Source organism: Zeugodacus cucurbitae, chromosome 6 (assembly GCF_028554725.1).
Source record: "Zeugodacus cucurbitae isolate PBARC_wt_2022May chromosome 6, idZeuCucr1.2, whole genome shotgun sequence".
Taxonomy (NCBI): Eukaryota; Metazoa; Arthropoda; class Insecta; order Diptera; family Tephritidae; genus Zeugodacus; species Zeugodacus cucurbitae.
In genome coordinates, this window is record NC_071671.1 from 47,682,374 (window position 1) to 47,707,762 (window position 25,389).

The following is a 25,389-nucleotide window of genomic DNA, read 5'->3' on the forward strand; positions in this document are numbered from 1 at the left end:
CATGCGAAACAATGAGTTAGAATGTCGCTAACGTAAAACTATTGAAGGGCCCTAAAATATATTTTTATATTTCTTTCATTTTTGCATTATTAGGTGCTGCAAGGTAAGGAAATGAGTTCAACGTATTGAAATCGAAAAATATCCAAGAAATATAATATGAATGTTAAAATTTATTTTCCCCAAAGTGGCAACACTTTCTAATGTTATACAAATGTAGACATTGACAGCGCTCTCTCTAATCAAAGAGTTATCTGCATAAATGATTTGGTTAGGTGCTATGATATTGATTATTGTTAGTTCAGTAAAGCGTGAGTAGCGCAGCGAGTGAGTGCTATTTTTATTCACTAGGTAAGTTGTAATGAATTATATATTTGTACTATTCCATGTTTTTTTTTTTTTGCGTGATCATATTAACGGTAATATAATTTAGTGATTTATAGAAACAAGTACAACCAAAAAGCATGCATTACAAGTGCCGATATCTCCATCGCGTACAGTGCAAAGTGAGTCAACAATTGAGAGCGCATAATAATTGTGTCGCTCAGAGAGTAAAATTTGTACTATTTTTTGTATTGTATCTAAACATCTAGCCGCTCAAACTTTGTTTGTTATTAGCTCTCTTCAATTTGCATATAGAATATATGTGCGAGTAAATCTTAGTCATGTGCGTAGTGTTACCACAGTGACGGAATTTACTTAGATATGTCGGATTTTTATTGAAAACAAAATAGAAATTATTAAAAATTACAAAAAATTAAAATGTGAAAACATACAAACATACATACATACATATGTATGTACATATAATAACAAAAACACAATTTCGAACATTTCTTGTCATTTTACATTCAAACTATTTCTATGAAATTAGTGTTTCCTTAGGCGTGATCTTTAGAAAGGTATCTTAAGATTATTAATAGATCTTAGAGTATATTTCAACTTAATAGATATTGAACCTTCGATTGAAAACTATGATTTCTGTTAATAACAATATTGTAGTTATAGTCAGAGCTTAACGGTCTACCAAAGCTACCACGACCCATGTACTTGGACGAATATAGATAACAGTGCATTTCGACCCGATTGTCGTATGTATGGAACGAACGCAACCATTTCAAAGAATATTTTGAACTAAATGAAATTATGAGTTCTGCTTTACTCAAGTCTAATTGTCTATTTCAAATTATTTATTTAGAATTTTATTAATACACAGAGAAAATTCAATAACAAACAATGGATACAAGAACAACGCAAGGAACTGCTTCACAGAAGAATTCGAATGAGTTAAAACGTTTTTTCAATGAGAAATTATTGGCAAACATATTTCGTTTCTACGAAGAACAATATTTAATTGATGTGACATTTAAAGTTTCAAATCCAGTGTCTTTGTAAGTATTTCCTTATCTGAATCTTATATAAGAAATATGTTGATTCATATTTATAACTAACTGTATTTTACAGTGTACCCGCGCATCGTTTGATACTCTCAGCAGCGAGTCCTTACTTCGAGGATCTCTTCAACGGTGATCGTGGCATTAATCCTGTTATCGAAATAAATGATATCGATAGCGATATTTTTAAGCTCTTAATAACATTTTGCTACACCGGCCAGACGCTGGTGACCGTTGAAAATGTCGCTGCGATGCTGAAGGCGGCAATCGTGTTGCAATTGGAAGATGCCGCAACCACTTGTGTGGACTACCTAATGACACATATCAATGAATGCACATTACAGAGTGCATATGCGTTAGAACGCGAAACGCAATGTGAACTCCTGAAACAAAAAATCCGTGAATACGAAATACGGAATTTCATGGAGGTGAGTCTCATAATATACGTTATGAATCACAATGGCGACACTTGTGTAATTGAAATTATTTCGTATTTGACTAGATCATTCAACACGACGAGTTTCTCAATTTTGAAGTTGAGAAATTGCACTGTCTTCTAGAATCGGACAATTTGAATATAGCTCGTGAGAAAGATGCATTTGATTCAATAACACGTTGGTTCAATCACAATGTTTCTGCGCGCCGAGAACAACTACCTCGCTTAGTCTCTTGCTTGCGGCTTACACAATTCGATGTGGACTTCCTGTTGACTCACATACAAACATTACCAGGCTGTGAGCTGTTGGCTTTCATGGCGTCCATGTGGATCAGGGAGCCCGCAGCACGGACAAAATTAAATATCCGGTTTACAGAACCTCGTGTAGGGGTCAATGCCGGAGACGGTGTTGAGAAAACATTGCTGGCACTGTACAAAGAGGTAAGGTTACAGTGGCTCATGTTCAAAATTAATTTTATATTGAATTAATGTACTTATAATATATCTTTCAAATATACAAAGGCGGGCAAGAATAGCCCATGTGTGCTGCAATATGACAAAACTGAGGATAAATGGCAAGAATATGCGAGTATAAATAACTTTAACACCAAATGTAGTGCCGTTTTGAAAGATGATAATATATTGTTTTTGGGCGGTACTGATCAGCATGGAAACGCATCTAACACCGTCCTCAGCTGGAATATACGGAATAAAACATGGAAAGAAATGCCCGCCATGAACCAGGCAAGACGGCTTCACAGTGTTGTCGAATTAGACGGTAAAATCTACGCTATTGGTGGTCGTGGGAATGATGATACGCTTCTGCAGTCAGTTGAAAGGTAAGTATGTATAAATCTCGATGAATTACATACCATTGGCGATTGAGAGCGTTAAGACAACTAGAGAATAAAAGATCATGTTAAATTTAATGGTTAAAGCTACTTAGATAAGATATGTGACTTTCATGAAAGTGAGCAACAGCTCACCTCCCGGAGGACTTTCCATGTCTCGTTACTCCCAACGTTCAACGTTCACTCATTACAAAAACTAAGTGTTTCGTGTAGTCCATTGTAAATAGTATTTTAAACAGGCCGAACCAATTAAATATTATTTGGGAAAATAATATTTTTATATACAGAACCGAGAACAAAGAAGCAAGAGCGAGAGAAGATCAAAGTGCGTAGAGATAGGAATGAAATTCTACCATAAAGTCAAACATCTGACCTGGGGCTTGCACCCGAAGCATCGGCCTAATGAGATGAACTTGATGAATTGGTAACAGATGAACTGGGCGTACTGAAATATGGGAGGAAAACTTTTCTATCCTGCTTTCTGGCGATAACGTCAAAAATCCCGCCAATGGAGGACCCAGCGTTCATAATCGTAAATGATGGTATTTATATATCGATACTTAGCCATGCTATACAGCGGCTTAAGAACAACAAAATGGCAGGTCTCCTTGCGGAACTGTTTGAAGCCAGCGGAAATGAGTTAATAGTGAGCATGCATCAGAATCAGAATGAAAATTTTGAAGAAGGGTTACGCTATAATTTGCGTCAACTACTGAGGAATCAGCCTATTACCCATTACGTACAAGGTCCTATCAAGCATATTGTGTGAAAGACTGAATCCACCTGCCAACAAATTGGGCCTTATCAGTTCGGCTTTAGACCTGATCATACCATTATTTCTCAAATATTCACACTACCAAATCATAGACAAGACGCGATAATATGAAATCGATACCAGCATCTGTTTGTCGATTACAAAGCAGCCCGATAAGGTATCGTCTGTATGCCGCATTGTTTAACCTGATATTTGACTTCTACGACTTTGACATGAAAATTATTTTACGTAGAGCAGGTGTTCATGGGGCAGCTACAATATTCTACTACTCATAAATAAATATATCCTTCATTTTTTTAATTTTCCATTATTTACAGGTATACGACATCCAATGGTTGGGAGTTCGTGAAACCTTTGTTTACAGCACGACACAGTGGCGATGCAGTGTCTTTGAATGGTAAAATCTACGTAGTTGGCGGTTGGAATCAAACTCGCTTAAAATCCGTCGAATGCTACAATCCGGATACGAAAACTTGGACTCTTTGTGCGGATATGACGGAATATCGACGTTCTCCTGGTGTAAGTTATATTAAAAAGTAACGGATATAATGAGTAGATATTAATATTTACTATATTACAGATAACTGCACACAATGGTCAGATCTATATTGTAGCCGATATTTCAAATCACGATATCAATACTGTTGAACGCTACGATCCTCAGCGGGACACATGGACTACGGTACATTGACATTGACTTTCTCCAATCATTTAATATCAAACTAAATCTTCGAAAAATTTTCACAGATTTGCTCTTTAGAAAGTGGAGGAACCGTTTGGAGCAGCATCGCTTGCGCATCTCTTGACAATAAACTTTGGGCTATTGGGGGTAGAGTGGGAGCTGAGAATAACACAACTGTAGCAGCTTATGACGAAGAAAATGACGGTTGGATACAGAAGAGCTTATTACCCAAATGTTTAATATATTCTTGTTTTGTTGTACCTGTATCTGTACTAGTATCACAGTATTAAAACACGTATTTTAACATACAGCATATAAGCCGGGCAATGTGTCTTTAAAGAAAATGCGAAAGGGGAACTTTTTTCTTCTCCCTAGTGGCAACTCTATCAAATATTATAAAAATACGCTCACGGATCGGGCCTCTTCGCTAGCAGCTCTGTTGCATTCTTATTGCAATTTCTTTGTAGGTATGGGTATTAATATTTTTAAGATTTGTTACTTGTAGGTTTCTGCGTATGGTATATCGTGAGTTTATCGAAACAAATGAGTGTTCTGTGAACGCTTATTTAGGTGTACGGGTATACAATGTATTATTATGTGTTATGTGCCGAAATCTCAATCTGGTCCACACCAAATTTAAATCAGCATTTGAGGGAAACCCCCGATTTCAGTATTATATATGCAAAATATGTTTTGAGAGACAGGATGCTTAAAATTACCCAAATTGTAATTATGTTCTAGTAAGAGGAGATACTTTCCAAGTATCGTCATATCCCTTCATTTATTTACAGCAGTGATACATATGTAAAATATGCATTTCAGTTTTATACGTAAACTATATACTTTCTTCGTCTTGTCGCATCACAAAGGCGCGTTTCAAGCTCTTCGCTTGTTCGTGTTAGTAACAATTCATAGGTGTATAAGTACAGAGAATTAATATTATTTTATGCTCTTTCGTCGAAGTTCTAGTTGCAGTTACTTGCTATATGTGATATGGAAAATATTTATTAATGGTTGTTTTATGAAATGTTTTAGTATAGCGTGAGTAGCGCAGCAAATAACTTCAAGCTTCATTCACTTGGTGAGTTGTTATGGTATAGAATATATATCATCTACATATACTATGTGTACATATGAATATACATTTATATATTTCACACATGTATAAGCTTTGCTTTCTTTAATTTTTGTTTCTACGCGAAATTGTTATAATTGGGAATAGCGGATCTGTATTGATCATATTAACTTAGTGATTTATAAAAACAAGTGCAATACAACAAAAGTGTAAGCTTCTTAATCTGTTTACTGTGAATCTTTTGCCGAAATCTCTATCCGGTATGGTGCAAATGGTGAGTCAGTATTTGAGAGCGCATAATAATTGTATCGCTCAGAGTATCAAAATTGAGATATTTTTATTAACATCTAGTCGCTCAATCGTTGTTTGTTATTATTAGTTCTCTTCAATTTGCTTATAGAAAGTTTAAGCGAATAACTCTTAGTCATAGTGTTGCCGCAGTGGCGAAATTTATTGAAGCGATTGTGATTTAGATTTGGTGGATTTTTAATGAGAATAAAAAATCAAATAAACGAAAATTACAAACATTTAAAATGTGAAAACCAGTGCTTATTATACTCTCGCAACAAAGTTGCTAAGAGAGTATTATAGTTTTGTTCACATAACGGTTGTTTGTGTCACCAAGAAATAAAAGAGTTAGATATGGTTATATAGACGTATATAAATGATCAGCATGACGAGTGGAGTTGAAATCCGGTTGGGCAAAATCGGACCATTGCCACGCCCACAAAATAGTGAAAACCAAAAACAGACAAAGTGTCATAACTAAGCCATAAATAAAGTTATAACACTAAAATTTGGAATAAAGGATCGCACTAAGAAGGGACATATTTGGATGTAATTTTTTTTGGGAAGTGGGCGTGGTAACGCCCCCAAATCGGTTATTTGTATATATCTCACAAACCAATAAAGCTATATAAACCAAAATTAAGTGAGCGTATAGTCTTGGATATAGTGCACCTTGCTGGTGAAAATGAATTAAATCGGTTCAGGCATTAACTTAGCCCTCATATACTATATATGACGATTTTCGTTATTCTATTGAACTTTATGCTGAATTTATTGGTAAATTTGTATGTTATGCAAATAAAATTTCTTCAATAAATTGCGAGAGTATAAAATGTTCGGTTACATCCGAACTTAGCCCTTCCTTACTTGTTAAAAAGATAAAATTACTTCAATAACTCAAAAAAGAAGTGATTTTCCAAACCCATGATTTTGGGTTAAGTTAGCGGGATTTTTATTTGAAGATCTTAAACGACAGAACTATTTCCGTGATCTTATTTCTATAGATATCGCACATTAAATATTTATATTTCATTAGTGAGAGATCTTTCTAAAGCTATCTTAAGATTCTTAATAAACCTTAGTGTTTCATTTCTACACTTAAGTATTATGGAACCTTCGATAAAAAATTATTATTACTGTTAGTAACAACAAAGTAGTGTAATCAGAGCTCAACGCTCTACCAAAGTTGCCAAAACACCTAACCATTTCAAACAATAGTTAAACCAAATGAAATTAGAAAATAAAGGGTGATTTTTTAAGAGCTTGATAACTTTTTTTAAAAAAAAAAACGCATAAAATTTGCAAAATCTCATCGGTTAGATTGGTTCATGACATTTACTTTTTGAAGATAATTTCATTTAAATGTTGACCGCGGCTGCGTCTTAGGTGGTCCATTCGGAAAGTCCAATTTTGGGCAACTTTTTCGAGCATTTCGGCCGGAATAGCCCGAATTTCTTCGGAAATGTTGTCTTCCAAAGCTGGAATAGTTGCTGGCTTATTTCTGTAGACTTTAGACTTGACGTAGCCCCACAAAAAATAGTCTAAAGGCGTTAAATCGCATGATCTTGGTGGCCAACTTACGGGTCCATTTCTTGAGATGAATTGTTCTCCGAAGTTTTCCCTCAAAATGGCCATAGAATCGCGAGCTGTGTGGCATGTAGCGCCATCTTGTTGAAACCACATGTCAACCAAGTTCAGTTCTTCCATTTTTGGCAACAAAAAGTTTGTTAGCATCGAACGATAGCGATCGCCATTCACCGTAACGTTGCGTCCAACAGCATCTTTGAAAAAATACGGTCCAATGATTCCACCAGCGTACAAACCACACCAAACAGTGCATTTTTCGGGATGCATGGGCAGTTCTTGAACGGCTTCTGGTTGCTCTTCACCCCAAATGCGGCAATTTTGCTTATTTACGTAGCCATTCAACCAGAAATGAGCCTCATCGCTGAACAAAATTTGTCGATAAAAAAGCGGATTTTCTGCCAACTTTTCTAGGGCCCATTCACTGAAAATTCGACGTTGTGGCAGATCGTTCGTCTATTCATGATGAAATGTCAAAGCATACTGAGCATCTTTCTCTTTGACACCATGTCTGAAATCCCACGTGATCTGTCAAATACTAATGCATGAAAATCCTAACCTCAAAAAAATCACCCGTTAGAACACAAGTCTAATTGACTATTTAAAATGATTTGTTTAGTATTTCATATTCATAAAAGGAAAGCTTAAAACTAAAAATGGCCACAAGTTCCATGCATTCAACTGCTCCACAGAAGAATTCGAATGAGTTGGAACGTATTTTCAAGGATAAATTATTGAGAAAAATATTTTGTTTCTACGAAGAAAAATTTTATTCATATTTATAACTAACTGTATTTTATAGTGTACCCGCGCATCGTTTGATACTCTCAGCAGCGAGTCCTTACTTCGAGGATCTCTTCAACGGCGATCGTGGCATTAATCCTGTTATCGAAATAAATGATATCGATAGCGATATTTTTGAGAGCTTAATAACATATTGCTACACCGGCCAGGCGCTGGTGACCGTTGAAAATGTCGCTGCAATGCTGAAGGCAGCAATCGTGTTGCAATTGGAAGATGCCGCAACCACTTGTGTGGACTACCTAATGACACACATCAATGAATGCACACTACAGGGTGCATATGCGTTAGAACGCGAAACGCAATATGAACTCCTGAAACAGAAAATCCGTGAATACGAAATACAGAATTTCATGGAGGTGAGTCTCATAATACATATAATGAATTTTGTACTTGTGTATTTTAAATTATTTCGTATTTGACAATACTAGATCAGTCAAACCGACGAATTTCTCAATTTTGATGCTGAAAAATTTGAATATCTTCTAGAATCGGACAATTTAAATATAGTTCGTGAGGAAGATGCATTTGCTGCATTAACACGTTGGTTTAATCACAATGTTTCTGGGCGTCGAGAACATCTACCTCTTTTAATCGGTTGCCTGCGGCTTACGGAATTCGATGTGGACTTTCTGTTGACTCACATACAAACATTACCGGGTTGTGAGAATTTGGCCCTCAAGGCGGTTATATGGATCAAAGAGCCCGCAGTACGGACAAAGATAAATATCCGATTTGCAGGACGACGCGGAGAATTAACATTGCTAGCGCTTTACAAAGAGGTGAGGGATTACAGTGGTTCATGTTCAAAATTAATTTTATATTGAATTAATGTACTTATAATATATCTTTGAAATATACAAAGGCGGGGAAGAATAGCCCATGTGTGCTGCAATATGACAAAACTGACGATAAATGGCAAGAATATGCGAGTATAAATAACTTTAACATCAAATGTAGTGCGATTTTGAAGGATGATAAGGATATATTATTTTTTGGATAGGAAGGATATATTATTTTTTGGCGGTTATGAGTCATCATCCAACACCGTTCTCAAATGGAATATACGAAGTAAAACATGGGGAGAATTGCCCGCAATGAACCAGTCAAGACGTCTTCCCAGTGTTGTCGAATTAGATGATAAAATATACGCGATTGGTGGCCGTGGGGATGATAAGATGCTGTTGCAGTCAGTTGAAATGTAATTATTTCAAAATCTAGAAATAGTTAATTAACAATGACCATTGTGAGCGTTAAGACAACTAGAGATTAAAAGAACATGCTAAGCTTAATGGTACAAGTGAAGAACTACTCTCAGTCTCAGAAATTGTTTCTATCTCAATTAGAACTCTACTGGTATTCTAACACCCAACGTTCACTCATTATCAATGCTTGGTGTTGATGTAAGGTTCACAATCCATGGTCTTTTAAGGGTAAACCAAATTGTGAACCCAGTCTTACGAGTACGGCATTTAATACAGCTGACAATGCAATCTCCATAAGTTGCGTAAGGTAGTTCAACTGCAACTGCAAACCTGCAAAGGGATCAGTCAATGTGTGTGCGACAGAGATCTTGTAACATACAATACAGGGTGTACAGAAGACTTATACTTAAAAAAAAAAAGTTGACCCTGAAATCCATCCTCTAGCAATACTATTTTAATGATACTAATAAGCTGATGATGCAGTGCAACTAAATGCCTACGTCTTGAAGTAAACTCTATCTCGCTGACATTGCCAGCGATTCGTTCGTTAACGTTAGGAAACGCACTGATTGACATTTCAATCAAAAGAATGAATTGATATGAATTAGTTTCTTGTTGTTAATTTCCAGGTATACGACATCCAGTGGTTGGGAGTTCGTGAAACCTTTAATTACAGCACGATACAGCACCGATGCAGTGACTTTAAATGGAAAAATTTATGTATTGGGCGGATTGAGTAAAAATATCTTGAATGACTTAAAATCCGTTGAATGCTACAACCCTGACTCGAATACATGGACTTCATGTGCAGATATGATAAAGGGTCACTATGGCACTGGTGTCAGTTAGATGTAACAAGTAAGGAAGAACTAAGTTTGGGTGCAACCGAACATTTTACATATTTTATAATTTTATTGAAATAACACACAATTTGATCCATATATTCGTCATAAAGTCCACTGAAATAACGAAAATCGTCATAGATTATATATGGGGAGCGATTTCAATTACTTCTATATATATATGTTATAAAGTCCACCGTAAGTTTGAAAATTCGTATATTAGATATATGGGGACTACAGAAAGTAATGACCCGATTTTGCTCAAGAGGCACACTACTAGAAAAAACAGATCTCCTTTGAATTTCTTAAGAATATCTAAGAGATTTAAGTATATTTTCAGTGAAAAATAGGTCACAAGCACTGAGGTCCTCATGTTCGATATCTGGAACCTTGAAAAGTTGAAGTCCGATTTCGGCGATTTATACCACACTAGAAATATTGTAGTTCCGAAATTTTCAATTGGTCGGAGCTACGCCCTTTTGTTTACAACTTTGAGTGCAGCCCTTCAATAATACAATCTTTACCATGTCGGCTTTCTAGTGTTTTTCCTTACTGAATTAAAGCATTTTTTAGTAGTTTTCCTGTGTTTCATCAATATACCTAAATTTTTACTCAAGTTATTGCCTTATTGAGACGTTCTCTTAGCACCCACAAAGTTAAATAAAGTATCAATTCCTATTTCTTTTATAATACAGGCAGCTGCACACAATGGTCACATATATGTTTCAGGCGGTTCTGGGAACTTGTACAGAGCTGTTGAACGTTACGATCCTCAGCGGGACACATGGTCTGAGGTACATTGACATTGACTTTTTCCAAGCACTTAATATGAAACTAAATTTTCGAAACATTTTCACAGATTTGCTGTTTGAACACGGACGGGACCTATTGCTCTCGAATCGCTTTCGCATCTCTAGACAATAAACTATGGACCATTGGGGGTTTGGTGGGGAGTGGGAGAAAGGCTAATGTATCAGTTTATGATGAAGAAAATGACTGTTGGATAAAGAAGAGTTTATTATCCAAGGGTTCCATATATTTCTGTTTTGTTGTGCCTGCATCTCTACTGCCATCGAACTAAATAAATAATAATACAAATTTTTCTGGTTTTTGGTCTAAAAAATCTAGACAAAAAAAAACAAAAAATGTCACAATGGTTGAAACTATTGAAAAGTTGGCAAACAAACTGGCTACTGCCTAAAAAACATCAATTTTGTACCACTATTTTTCCCCAGTGGCCCAGAATCTACAAAATATGAAATAGATATACTAAATACGTATCCCTATATTTGAAATTAAATTGTTTTCTTATTCATTCAAATCCACGCGCTTGAATGTCTTCTTCATATCTGTTTACAAAATAATCATAAACAAATTCGAATGTCAGTTGAAAATCGTTCAATATTGCCTGGAAGCTATACTTTAAAGACTTTAAGGAAACTTTGAAAAACTAAAATAAAGCTTCTTTAAAACGGTGACGATAAAATCGAAAAATACCCAATAAATACATATTTTTCCCATAGTGGCAACACTTTACAGTGTTATAAAAAGTATGGACTTTGACAGTGCTCTCTCTAATCAAAGAGTTCGCTTCATAAATGCTTTGGTTAGTAGCTATGATATTGATTAATGTTAGTTCAGTAAAGCGTGAATAGCGGAGCGAGTGAGTGATATTATTATTCACTAGGTGAGTTGTAACGAGATATAAAGCATTAGCTTTACGCTGATCGATGGTTGTTTTTACGCGCTATTATATTAACGGATCATATCCATATATAATTTAGTGATGTATAAAAACAAGTACAATGAAAAAGCATACTTCCTTATCTGTGATGTCACATATTACAAGTGTCGATATCTCAATCCCGCCCAGTGCAAAGTGAGTCAACATTTGAGCGCGCATAATAATTGTATCGCTCAGAGTATCAAAATTGAGATATTTTTATTATTGTTTACAAACATCTAGCCGCTCAAGCATTGTTTGTTATCAGTTCTCTTCAATTTGCTTATAAGAAGATTGAGCGAGTAAATCTTAGTCATATGCGTAGTGTTGCCACAGTAATGAAATTTATTTAAGCGATTGTGATTTAGATTTAGTGGATTTTCAATGAGAACAAAAGACAAATTAATAAAATATACAAAAAATTAAAATGTGAAATCATACAAAACAACATAAATAAATTATTGTAGTACTAACATCAACATTTAGCATAATAATTCTATAAAATTAGTCTTTCATCAGAAAATAGAAAAATATGAAATATGAATATAATTTAAATTCTGCCATCCGAGGGCTTATTAAAGAGATAATTACTTCAATAATACCCAACACATGAGTTAGGGTTAAGTTGGATTGTTCGAAGATCTTAGACGAAAGGACCTTTTTCGATATCTGATTCCTATAGATTTTGTGCATTAAGTGTAATGAAATGTAAACGTGAGAGATGATTATGAAGGTAGCGGAGATTATTAATAAACCTTAGTGGCTAATTTCTACAGGTTCTAAAGGTTGTTGAACTTTCGACTACCAATACCCATGTACTTAGCCCAATACAGATAACAGTACATTTGGCATAGATATAGAACGAATGCATCCACGTCCTTTCAAGTGGTGTAGCAGAACTAAAGTCTAATTGTCTATTTTAAATTATTTATTTAGAATTTAATTAATACGAAGAGAAAGTTCAATAATAAACAATGGATACAAGAACAACGCAAGCTACTGCTTCACAGAAGAATTCGAATGAGTTAAAACGTATCTTCAAGGAGAAATTATTGACAAAAATATTTTGTTTCTACGAAGAAAAATCTCTAATTGATGTGACATTTAAAGTTTCGAACCCAGTGTCTTTGTAAGTATTACCTTATCTGAATCTTACATAAAAAAAAGTTGATTCATATTTATAACTAACTGTATTTTACAGAGTACCCGCGCATCGTTTGATACTCTCAGCAGCGAGTCCTTATTTCGAGGATCTCTTCAACAGCGATCGTGGCAATAATCCTGTTATTGAAATAAATGATATCGATAGCGATATTTTTGAGAGTTTAATAATATTTTGCTATACCGGCCAGACACTGGTGACCGTTGAAAATGTCACTGCAATGCTGAAGGCGGCAATCGTGTTGCAATTGGAAGATGCCGCAACCCCTTGTGTGGACTTCCTAATGACACACATCAATGAATGCACACTACAGGGTGCATATGCGTTAGAACGCGAAACGCAATATGAACTCCTGAAACAGAAAATCCATGAATACGAAATACAGAATTTCATGGAGGTGAGTCTCATAATACATGTAATGAATTTTGTACTTGTGTATTTTAAATTATTTCGTATTTGACAATACTAGATCAGTCAACACGACGAGTTTCTCAATTTTGAAGTTGAGAAATTGCAATGCCTTCTAGAATCAGACAATTTGAATATAGCTCGTGAGAAAGATGCATTTGATGCCATAACACGTTGGTTTAATCATAATGTTGCTGGGCGTCGAGAACATCTACCTCTTTTAATCGGTTGCCTGCGGCTTACGCAATTCGATGTGGACTTCCTGTTGGCTCACATACAAACATTACCAGGCTGTGAGTTGTTGGCCCTCAAGGCGTCTATGTGGATCAAGGAGCCCTCAGCACGACCAAAGATAAATATCCGATTTCCAGAACCACGTGGAGGATTAACATTGCTGGCTATTTACGAAGTGGTAGGTACTCACAACGGTTCATGTATTCATCATCATTAATGTATTTATAATATATTTTTGAAATAAAGGACCTAGCGGATAACCCATGTGCTTTGCAGTATAATAAAGCTGAGGATAAATGGCAAAATTATGGGAATATTTATAATTATGGTCAACAGCGTCGTGCGATTTTAAAGGATGATAATATATTCGTTTTTGGCGGCACTGAAAATGGAAAACCATCCAACACCGTCCTCAGCTGGAATTTACGAAATAAAATATGGCGAGTATTACCCAGCATGAAGCAAGCAAGAGAGGTGCACTGTGTTGTTGAATTAGATGATAAATTTTACGCGATTGGTGGTATTGGGGATGGCAATACTAGTCTGCAGTCAGTTGAAAGGTAATTATGTTTACATCTGTAATGTAATGGGTGTGTGATTTTAAGCTCAATGGTGAAAGCATCGGAGATAATATACGTGAGTTGAATGAATGTGAAAAACACACTCGATCAAGATATTTCTTCTCTCTCCAAGAGAACTCTCCAGGTTTTCTTATTACCAACGTTCACTCCTCACCTAAACTAGTGTTTGGTGTGTCCATGGCATTTTAAGGGAAAACTCTGTAAACATTATTTGTGTACCCAGTCATACAAGTACGGCATTAAATGAAATATCAAACGAGATATTTCGCTCTGGTGTGACCGGGAACGCTGTCTCCACAGGCTGTCCAATATAGTTTAAATACTTTAAGCGCATACTTAAAGCAATACATGTTAAAGAATCAGTGGCTTAAGGCTAACTGTATATCTCTCATAATCCCAGCGATTTCTCTAGAAAAATTCTAAGTTTCTAGATAGACAGTTTAATAATTTTTATTGTTTCCATTATTTTCAGGTATACGACATCTAATGGTTGGGAGTTTGTGAAACCTTTGATTACAGAACGATACGATGCCGGTGCAGTGACTTTGAATGATAAAATCTACGTACTCGGTGGTACAAAAAGAAATTACTTAAAATCCGTCGAATGCTACAACCCGGACTCGAATACTTGGAGCTATTGTGCAGATATGATAGAACAACATTTGTGTTGTGTTGTAAGTTAGAAAAAATGGTTGATATATTTAGGACATATTGAAACCCATATCAACAAATTATGACCCACCCACAAAGTTAAATAAAATTTGATTTCCTATTTTTTATATTACAGGTAACTGTCCATAAAGGCCACATCTACATTACAGGCGGTTATGGGGGAACCAGAACTGTTGAACGTTACGATCCTCAGCGAGACACATGGTCTAAGGTACATTGAAGTTGTTTTTTTCCAATCACTTGATATCAAATTAAATCTTCGAAATCTTCGAATTTTCACAGATTTGCTCTTTGGATGTCGGCGGGGCCAATTGGTGCCGTACAGCTTTCGCATCTCTAGATAATAAATTATGGACTATTGGGGGTAGGGGAGCGAATGAAAATGAGACAAGTGTAGCAGTTTATGACGATGAAAATGACCGTTGGGTACAGAAGAGGTCGCTACCCTCAGGTGACATATATGCTTGTTTTGTTGTGCCTTTATCTTTACTGACATCCAAATAAATAAACTGTAATAAACATTTTCTGGTTTCTTTAATAATAAATACAAGATTATGAAAGTTGTTTTTGAGAAGAGAGGAAAAGGGGCAAAATGTATTCGCCTATACGCCCCGACGAACGAGCGTTTTACTACCACACTTGTATAACAAAATCTATGTGTACGAATGTACTCGTAGAATGGAGTTTAGTACATTTTGTTGACATTAATATGCAAGAAACGGTTGCACGATTTAAGTCAGGATTTCAGTTTGTCTTTCACTCCCATTCCCACTCAGTCGCCATAGGTCGATTTTGATTTGTTACATTCACCGCATGCGAATGTATATTTGTGTTGGTGTGAAATAATTTTTAGTGATTTGGGAGCATAAAATAATGCTGGCAAGGTTCGTACAGATGTGTATACTCCGATTTATAGTTATGAATCCAAATGGGCAAAATGCCTTTTATAAGGCGTGGCAAACCTTCTAGACATATTTTTGTGATTTGGTTGATTTTTTTTTTTGGTAAATCTACAATTCGTTAAGTGTTTTCTTTTAGCTTTAACTTTTGTATACCAAATTTTATAACTAAAGTCGAGAGCACATATTTTCTAGAAGTAAAATGGTTCCATATGAAAAACTTTGTATAAATTCAGTGCAGCAAACACAATCTCTTAGCGGTAACCTAATATTGAAGATATACGAAACACATTTTCTCGCTTAATAACTGGAAAAGCTGTTGAAATGAAAGACAGTCAATCTTCAACATTAACTGAATACTTTAACGTCGATAACTCCGAACACCGGATTCTTGTCAATGTTATATGGACTCCACCCGTGTGATCCACTGAAAATCTTTAAACTTAAAAAAATAGTTTCTTCACAATTTTTACCACATATTTCAGTATTCCCTTATATTCTTACATAAAAGCAATAAACCGATTACCACAAATTTTCCGCATTAAAACATTTGCCACGCTGCAATTTGAGTAGAACTATATTTTCACGCCAATAGAAGTCATTTTCGATAGCTACAATAGTTGACTAAGCTCGAAAGCTACAAAGAGTTAAGAAAATCTCGAATAAGTGAATATGGCAAGACACGAGCTGAAGTCCGTCTTTTATTTAATGATTTTACTGAAAGCACTACCGTTGATTGTGGCGCAGTTAATGGATTACAGCTCTGAAGAGGAACAAGGTGTAGAAGATATGGCAATCAATTATTGTTTATGGTTCTTGAATTTAACCAGAGGTATGTAGGTGTCACTTAAGCTCTCCCACACACGCAATGTTTGTTAAATAATTTTATTATATTTTTCTTTTATTTATTTTAAATGCATTTGCAACCGAAGATGACTTTATTTGTGCTGCCAAGGTTGATCCGATTTTTAATATATTTTTATGAGGAACTTTCTGTATTTGTTTCACAATTTCTTACCACAAATACAAATTATTGTCAAAGAATTATTAATGAAGTGTATCATAATATATTCTACATTTATGTTCATTGAATTCTTAGTAGAGTCTCTCGGTGTTTAGAATTTACATAAATTACGTTTCTAGATCTGAAGATAACAAAAGAAGGCATTAGCACTGAAAGAGTAACACTAAAAAAATATTAAAAAAAATAATTTTTTTTTATGCATTAATATTCCTTCCGGAATACTGTAAACATATTTTCACTTCAAAGAAGATCAAGTACGTAGAACTAGATATTTCTGTTTGTAGTATTATGTAGTTATACCATATCTACAGTGGAATTTTCTAAATTGACAACACATGACGGTGACGTTAGTACATTGGTATCTTCATAAATTATTTCAGCCTATCACACCAAACACCTACACATCGAACAACCATCGGCACCTGTGTACCTTGCCCAAGTACATACATATTATATATGGCATCCATTGCTATTCACACATCCATCCATTGCTATCACGCAAACGGAAATGCAACGGGAAAGAAATGCTATCACAAGTGCACCTACACTTACACACGGTTACATTCATATTCACTCATGCATGGCATTTAGGCGGCAATTCTGGTATTTCGATATGGGAGCATTGGGTGGTTTGAAGCTTCTACTACGTCAACTACTTAAATATCTACAAAATGTGAGAAAATTTGAAATATCTGTATTAGGTTCGGTTCAAAAGTGGTGCTGTAAAAAATATAGTATTTTTTACAATAGTAGGAGACCATAATGGTGAAATGGATTTCGAGAAGAAATAAAACGACTTTAATTACTATTATGTTATGGCCAAGAATTTATCTTTATCTTAAAATTAGTTTGCCATTATGTTTTAAAAATTATTTCGGACAAGTAACAGCCTCGGCTAGCTATAGCTAGAGCATCAAAAATTCTCGCAATATAATAATTCTATATAGCACACTGCAAGGCAGCAGATATCGCATATGAGAATCTCAGTGTCTGTGGCTAATTTGTTATCAAAATATGTTTTGCTAAATTTCACAGATATTTCATATAAATTCAGAGAGTATCTGTTTCCTATAATAGTATGCCTCTGTAAAAAAGGAAGTGAAAGTACACTTAAGCCACCGACCTGCTAGAGAAGCTTGCAGAGATTCCTAGGCACTGTGTATGAACTTACACAAAGTTATCAAAGAGTCGCTGGAGGCGAGGCGCGGTGAGCTTATTCACGGATGGGTCGAAGTTGGCGGGAAAGGTTGGCGGGGGTGTTGCTATTAAAGCAAGTGGCTGCTATTAAAGCAGCGACGGATATATTGCTTCGAAGTGCAACAACCTTTAGGGAGGTGGTGATCCACTCGGATAGTAGAGCGGCGATACTAGCTCTGAGTTCATTGAACATGCGCTCAGGGTTGGTTAAGGAATGCCTATCCTCACTATTGGTGGCATCGTTATACTTTTCAATTAGACTAGTCTGGGTTCCTGGCTACTGCGGAATCGCGAGGAATTGTAAGGCTGATGAGCTTGCAGGGACGACGGACTCACTATTAGAAGCATGGAAGCATGTAGGAGTACCATTGTCCTACTGCGGTCTGCTATTGGACAGACAGGCTTCGGCTGAGCTGGGTAGGCGCTGGTCAGTTACCAACACATGCTTAGTCGCAAGATCCTTCTGGCCTAAGGTTAACCGCGGTAGGTCTACTGAACTTTTCGCCCTAAGTAAACCTCACCTCTCCTTAGTCGTAGGGTTTCTTACTGGCCCATTGGGATCCACGCTGTAAGGTTAAAAATCTTACCGGATGCTAACTGTAGAAGCTGCATGGAGGAGGATGTCCTTTCTTCTGGAATGTCCCGCCTTTGCGAGATCAAGAAAGAGATTTCTTGGATCTTACTTTTTAGAACAGGCTCGCGAAATAGCGAATATAGAGGTTAAGAATCTCTGCAGATTTGTAGTAGGTTCAGGGCGCTTTGTCGACTCCTAATTTGTTTATCTAAGGAGGATCCAGGCTTCACAAAGGACTATATTTTAAAGTCTACGTGTGTTTTCCCTTTGGGAAACAGCCTTACAACCTAACCTAACCTAACTTAAGCCACACGAAATAGCAGCAACACTCACGCACTGAAACACGAACGAATTAATATTCGAATATGCTTTCGGTAGAAAAAGAAATGCGTGACACACCGTACTACAACAGTATCCGGCCAACGACAGAATAATGTTTGCGAACGCACTCAAAGCGCTGAGAAGCTGTTCAGTAACGCAACTGTCGAACGAGATGTCGCAGCCAACACAATAGAGCAGCGAAGCAACGCCAAGCTGAACATCGCTTTGAGCGTCCAGTTCATTCAGTTGACGCAAATGAATGCCTTAGCTGTGAATAAACGAAGAGATTACTAAAGCCGGTTCTAAGGTTTTTCTCTTTTTAAGTGCGATTGTAATGATAACATTTCATTCATAGATACAATTGATAAGAAAGCTTCATTGCATATATTCGCGTTACTCATACGACATGGTGTACTCAATGGCCAGACATTGTTGTTCGAATAAAAAGTTTCTAATAATTATTGTAAAAAATATATGTGAGTGTAAAAACAAATGAAAAAGAGAGTGAACAGAATGGAGAGAGAGTGTCAAAACAAAAGGAATCAGCCTCTTAATGACACCTGCAGTGCGAAAACCACCTGTTGCTGTAAAAACACAGATATATAAAGATACAGATATAAATATATAAAGATTTAAGTATATGCGGTCCCGTATTTAAGTGTAAAATTGTGGCTGATAGGAGTGTTTCCATTTAATAGTCTGACACTGACTTTACAGTCAGATGAGGGAGCGTTGTATACTACTGTGGCGTTCGTGAATGACAAATTATATTTTGTTCTGAGACAATTGTAGTAGGATTATAGTGACGTCTTTGAAAAGCTCACACGATTTTCATTCTCTCCTTCATCCGTCTGTACATAGGTCATGGTATTTATAAAAAGTTATATTCGAATAGCATTGGAATCACAATGTGCTCTGTCTAATCCATAAAAAGGAAGACCCCCCAATTTGTCCCAATTACCGTGGGATAAGTGTCCTCAATAACGCATATAAGGTCATGTCGAGCGTATTGTGTGAAAGGCAAAAACCCTCTGTCAACGAACTGACTGGACCTTATCAGTGGGGCCATAGATCTGATAAACCCACCATGAATCAGATATTCAACATGCGTCAATTCATATTCATGCGTCGATGCATACCACCTTTTCATCGAATTTAAAGCTGTCTTCAACTGCACGAAAATGAGCTACCTCTATGCCGCGATGTCTGACTTTGGGATCCCTGCTGATCCGCCTGTGTAAACTGACGTTGAGCAACACCAAAAGCTCCGTCATGATTGGGAAGGACCTCTACGAGCCGTTCGATACCAAACGAGGTTTCAGACAAGGTGACTCACTATCGTGCGACTTCTTTAACTTGATGTTGGAAAAAATAATACGAGCTGCAGAGATAAATAGAGAAGGTACAATCTTCTATCAGAGTGTACAACTTCTGGTGTATGCCGATGATATTGATATAACCGCAACGCGGTTTTTGCTTCCAATGATATCAATATCATCAAGACGAAATATCTCCTGTCATCAAACAAGCAGTCAACGCATTCGCGTCTTGGCTCACACGTCACTGTTGGCAGTCATCACTTTGAAGTCGCAGATACTTTCTTCTACTTGGGAACCAGCGTTAACAACACCAACAATGTCAGCCTCGAAATCCAACGCAGAATTCAGAATTCAATCTTCTCTAGACGAACGAAAAACAAACTCTACAAGTCGCTCATTATTCCCGTCCTGATGTATGATGCAGAAGCGTGGACTATGTTAACAACCGATGAGACGATTCTAGGAGTTTTCGAGAGAAAGGTTTTGCGAAAGATTTATGGTCCATTGAACTTTGGCAACGGCGAATACCACAGACGATGGAAGGATGAGCAGAACAAGTTCTACGACGACATAGACATAGGTCAGCGAATAAAGAGACAGCGTCTACGCTGGCTAGGTCAAAATAATGAAATTTTCACATTTATTTAAACACATTCATCCTCAGCACATTGTACTTTCAGCACATTGAAAATATTCAGAGAGCTCATATCTCAATATAAAACGTAATAAACTCACTCTAAACAGTTCCTTATTGATCTCACTCTTAAACCTTATCCATTAATTAAAACTACCGATTCTGAACAGACAAATGTCTACGAACGACTATGAGCGGCTTGCCCGAACTTAGAGACCCCATATTTAGTTGTTAAAATAGCTTCTCGGAGATATAGTACCGACTTTCAACCAGAAAATAAACGTCATTACCAAAATAACCGATGAGGGTGTTAGACTATACACCCATGCCGAACAATTGTCTCTTTAAGCACTCGAACTCTACATATTATAGACACTAATATCTGTTTTCCATGTCAACAATGATGAAGATTTGAAGATAATTGGTCAATCCAATTCATTAACATTTTGCTCTCAAATGCCACGCAGCATGAAATTGTTTTGAAGCAACCCTAAGCATCCAATAGACATATAAACAGCGAGAAAGATTCACATGACATCTATTCCAGTGGCGGACGTCATAATCGTACAATCAGCGTATGAGGAAACTGAAATTCATTACAAAATGCTTCGAGTAAATTTATTTATAATTAAATTTCATAAAAGACTTTACTTTCATTTGCGTATTTTAAATAATTATATATAATTATAGGTTTTTCTAAATACATTTGTTTTTTTAATTACAAATTAATTAAGTAATTTTCCTAAATTAGCAGTTTTGATATATGAGTATGTAGCAAAATGGAATTAAATTTTCATTTCATGCTAAAGTTTTTTGTTTCATAATAATACGTACGTTTTTGTATTGGAATTGGCAAACAAACAATTTTGCTAATATACTTATGTGATGCTTATCAATGTATGCATGTATGTATGTATATAAACAACACTTGGCGAGTACATACTTTGAGCTAAAAAAAATCGTTTCATTAAAATCTTCGAAAGCAATTCGATATAGTTTGTCTTTACACATAAATACTCCGCTCTCTACCTTCCTCTCTCTTCCGTTCTTTCTCTCTAAATTGCAAAATGTGTACATATAACGCACTGTACATGGTACTACTATAAATCCCTATAGACTAAACTACTTTTGCCGAATTGACTTTAAATGCTGTTGCAATTGCTCGCAACGTTGGCACTCCTTGGTCAGCTGTTTCACAGCGGCCGCATACTGACGCTGTACTTCGTGTAGGCTTTGCAACTCCGCATTGAGCGCATCGCGTCGCCCGCATTCCTCGTTGTACTTCTGACGCACCTTTTGTTCGGTTTGCTTGACGCCCGTCAAAATCGCTTCGAATTGCTTTACGAACTCTTCACGGCCCTGCGCACTGCTCATGCCCTCGTTGTAGGCTTCGCATATGGAATTGAGTAGTGAGAGTTCCTTCTCGAGATAGCGTTTCTTGTCGTTCAGCGTGTTGAAGAGCGTGTAGTATTGCTTCGTCTCGATGTGTTTGGCACTCACTAGATGGTGGTAGTAAAGAATGAATGTATAAAATTCAGTTTAATTTTAAGCGCTTACTTTCATTGTATAGCTCATGAAACCGTCGCTGGTACTGCGTGAGCTCTGTGCGATCGGGTATGGCATCTAAACGTCGCTGCATCACCACAATGCTACGATTCTTCTTAGCTATCTGCAGCTTCAATTCCTGTATTTGTGCTTTCTCTTTTGAGATGGCAGCTTCTTGTTCCTCGGGTGTTTGTGCATTGAAGGCTTCCAGTTCGCTAGATGTTGCAATGTAACAAATTTTGAACATTAGAAGATTCTTGGGCCCAGAAACGATTTTAAACGAAGTTTTCCGAATTCGAAATTCGAATTTGGATTGAAATTTTCCAATGGGACAAAGAATTTTTTTTTTACCGAAATTGGTTCCTAAGCTAAAAACAGAGCTAAGTACGGGTCCGTTTCCGTAGAACCGGTAATCGGAAACGTTTTTTCGGACTTTCGAACATTATTCTATTTTCGAACAAAGCAAGGAAAACGTTAACGGAAAGTATTGAGGAAATATGAAAAGGATTTTTTATTAGATACATTTGAAAATATTCCGGAAATCTTTAATTCAGAAATATTTTGAAATAGAGTTGTCATGCAGAAAAATTTTACAATAATGAATACTGCAAAATATTTCCAAAAAAATCATTAAAGATTATTCACCACAAAGCTTTCCGAGAGACTCGAATTTAGATATTTTTTGGAATAGAGTTGCCATCTGCCGAATAAAAAAACTCAAAATTTTCAAAAAATGTACTGCTATGACTAAAATAAGACATTTATAAAAAAAAGTTTGGAATTTTTAAATTCAAACAATATTTGAAAGCGCCTGCCCGAATATAAATCCGGAACCATTTTGGACACGCTAACCCGAATCTCACAGAATGATATGAATGTCGAATTTGCATGTATATATTTTCTTATTTTAAAATAATCCTTTTGCTATCTAGACCTACACATTCAAACAAAATAAATGATCGCTAATAAACCGTTAGATGGACTTACTCAATCTCTTTTTGTAAATTGGCCAAATCTTGTCGACAGAACTCTTTGAATTCCGCTTCCTCTTTCTTCAATTGATCATGTTGTTTCAGCATATCGCGCACTTTAGTAACCAGTCTGTAATTTTTGAAAATCTCTTTATATCTGCTTTACACTATAAACTATTTTCAATATTTCACTCACTCTGGATCCGCTTTCGCTTCAATGGCTTTGTACTGTTCGATTTCCACTTCCAGTTGTTGTTTTTGTTCCAGATATTGTTGCAATTGTTGCTTTTGCTTTTCTAATTCCGCCTCAATTTCTGCATTCTCTTTGAGATTACTTTGCACTTGACGTTCTAATGCCAGCTTCGAAGCTTCGAGCATTTTAATTTGACTATGTTCTGATAATTGTTTGGCATCCGTTTCCATTTCCTGTTGCAGTTCAGTGTAATGCTTATGCATAGCGCTGCGTTCACGGGCATCAAGTCGATGTGTTGGCGAACAAGTGATGTTCTAACAGTGAAGAGTGGAAAATATGTATATTTTTATATTTATTAAACGAAATTGGTGTTATTGTATTACCTCTTTTGTTAATGAAAGATTTTTAAGCATTTTCTGCACATCAAACTGCGAAATAAATAGTTAACGAATGCACGGCACACAAAACAAAATCAAAGCACGAAGAGTCAAAAATTTGTTTTTGCAAAATAAATTAAAAATATTTAAATAAGCAGTTTAGCAAAGTAACAGGTACGACATTTAAATAGGAACTATTTTCAAAAATTATGTACCTCATCGCCAGCTCCAGCATGGCTTTCACTACTCGTACACGCCGCAGTCGCACAACCGTACTCTAGCAAGGTCATGCGTACACGCGTCTTCTCATCTTCGTTTCCCGCATCCTTTCGTTGATACGCGCGCACTGGATTATAGAGTTCCTATTGAGGGATACATTTTAAAATGAGACACATAAAAGATTTATTTATAAATTAGTACTTGAATGCGTTTAATATGCGTTGAGGCATTTCGTATTTTCGCCAGCTGCTCCTTATCCGTTTTATATTGATAGTGATTGTGGAATTGTCCGATAGCGAACTTTTTCAGTCGTTGCGCACGCTCAGCACGATTTTCAACCTAAGAGACAATAACAGTTATCATTTTATTACTTGTAGTAATAGTTGTATTAAAGCTTACGGATTTTTTAACAAGCCATTGTATGACCGGATGTATGCTAAGGAATTCGAGTCCTTGTATTTGATGTGGTTCTATCTGAAAAGGGCACTTCATTTGTGGCAATACAGACACTATTTTTTCAACGAGTGCACTGTGGAATAAATTTAAATAATATTAATAAATAAATACAGACAACAATAAACAAGTTTTTATTTAAAAATTTTTTTTCTATTCGTTTTCTAACTCATTTTTTTACAGCTTCTGGTTATTTCCTCTACACTTACATTTTTTGGCCAATCGTTAGGTTTTCGTGGAACAATAAATCCACATCAACATCATAATCACAGCATTCGATGCACCAAGTCATACCGCCGACAACTTTATCGAAGGGCGATAAGCCTTTGATACGCGCCCGATAATAGCCAGCAGCCACTAACATATCAAATGTTTCCTGCTCCTTCGCTGTAGCGTCCACATCTTCACGTCTCTCCACCTTTGTGTGGGTGAAATATGAGTCAATAACTTAATTTCCGTTTGCCACTGCTGATATTAATAATTAATTACTCACCTGAACTTCACGTCCTTCGGCATCGATACGTGTGGCCAATTTCACGTTTGGCAAATGTTTCGAGAATATATCACGATTGGACGCCATCGTGAAACGCCCACTTTCATTACTTGTACCCCAACTTTTTTTTCCTTAGCACTAGCTAATTTATCAACAAACTTTTACAGTAAAACACAGAAATTGGCAAAAACTTAAATGTTTTCTAAATGAGCTGTCAGTGAAATCAGCTGTGACAGTGCGGTGGTTGGTATAAGCAAAACAGCTGTTTAGGGGTATGACTTGTCGAAATTCCGATTGGAGAAAGTTCTGCAAAAAACTAAAAACGATCTCATATTAATTTTTTAACAAGTCATTAATAAATATTAAACTCTTTTAAAACAGATATCTTATATATGACTTCGGATTACTTATATTTTCTTTAAAACCGTGTATGCACTACAGGGATTGTGTTTTTTATTAT

General features: G+C 36.2%; 4 protein-coding genes across 6 annotated transcripts; 3 read left to right on the forward strand and 1 right to left on the reverse strand.

Moving 5' to 3' along the window:
- Positions 1 to 208: 208 nt before the first annotated feature.
- On the forward strand, positions 209 to 4,458 carry LOC105217007 (kelch-like protein 5). The gene is made up of 8 exons (XM_054233390.1): positions 209 to 348; positions 1,214 to 1,388; positions 1,462 to 1,819; positions 1,894 to 2,268; positions 2,350 to 2,666; positions 3,771 to 3,972; positions 4,034 to 4,135; positions 4,201 to 4,458. Exons 2-8 carry the CDS (start codon positions 1,234 to 1,236, stop codon positions 4,423 to 4,425), a joined length of 1,734 nt encoding a protein of 577 aa, XP_054089365.1. The 5' UTR covers positions 209 to 348; positions 1,214 to 1,233; the 3' UTR covers positions 4,426 to 4,458.
- A 654-nt stretch (positions 4,459 to 5,112) lies between these two features.
- LOC105217000 (kelch-like protein 3) lies at positions 5,113 to 16,701 on the forward strand. Of its 2 annotated transcripts, XM_011191798.3 has the most exons (9): positions 11,485 to 11,617; positions 12,590 to 12,782; positions 12,855 to 13,212; positions 13,285 to 13,635; positions 13,704 to 14,017; positions 14,511 to 14,712; positions 14,826 to 14,921; positions 14,993 to 16,441; positions 16,542 to 16,701. In XM_011191798.3, exons 2-8 carry the CDS (start codon positions 12,628 to 12,630, stop codon positions 15,212 to 15,214), a joined length of 1,698 nt encoding a protein of 565 aa, XP_011190100.2. In that variant the 5' UTR covers positions 11,485 to 11,617; positions 12,590 to 12,627; the 3' UTR covers positions 15,215 to 16,441; positions 16,542 to 16,701. The 2 variants fall into 2 exon arrangements, with proteins under 2 accessions (XP_054089366.1, XP_011190100.2); XM_054233391.1 differs by lacking the exons at positions 11,485 to 11,617; positions 12,590 to 12,782; positions 12,855 to 13,212 and adding exons at positions 5,113 to 5,216; positions 7,885 to 8,242.
- LOC105217005 (kelch-like protein 5) lies at positions 8,524 to 11,011 on the forward strand. The gene is made up of 6 exons (XM_054233392.1): positions 8,524 to 8,665; positions 8,749 to 8,815; positions 8,887 to 9,084; positions 9,718 to 9,928; positions 10,626 to 10,724; positions 10,790 to 11,011. Exons 2-6 carry the CDS (start codon positions 8,799 to 8,801, stop codon positions 11,009 to 11,011), a joined length of 747 nt encoding a protein of 248 aa, XP_054089367.1. The 5' UTR covers positions 8,524 to 8,665; positions 8,749 to 8,798.
- Positions 16,702 to 21,345: 4,644 nt separating the features above from the next.
- LOC105216998 (coiled-coil domain-containing protein 93) lies at positions 21,346 to 25,165 on the reverse strand. 2 transcript variants are annotated; one of them, XM_011191795.3, is made up of 10 exons: positions 24,930 to 25,164; positions 24,646 to 24,854; positions 24,383 to 24,512; positions 24,185 to 24,322; positions 23,980 to 24,126; positions 23,771 to 23,815; positions 23,391 to 23,701; positions 23,211 to 23,324; positions 22,236 to 22,438; positions 21,348 to 22,177 (listed from the first exon to the last, which is right to left on the reverse strand). In XM_011191795.3, exons 1-10 carry the CDS (start codon positions 25,014 to 25,016, stop codon positions 21,801 to 21,803), a joined length of 1,761 nt encoding a protein of 586 aa, XP_011190097.1. In that variant the 5' UTR covers positions 25,017 to 25,164; the 3' UTR covers positions 21,348 to 21,800. The 2 variants fall into 2 exon arrangements, with proteins under 2 accessions (XP_028899169.1, XP_011190097.1); XM_029043336.2 differs by lacking the exon at positions 23,771 to 23,815 and having other exon boundaries at positions 21,346 to 22,177; positions 24,930 to 25,165.
- Between the last annotated feature and the right edge of the window lie 224 nt (positions 25,166 to 25,389).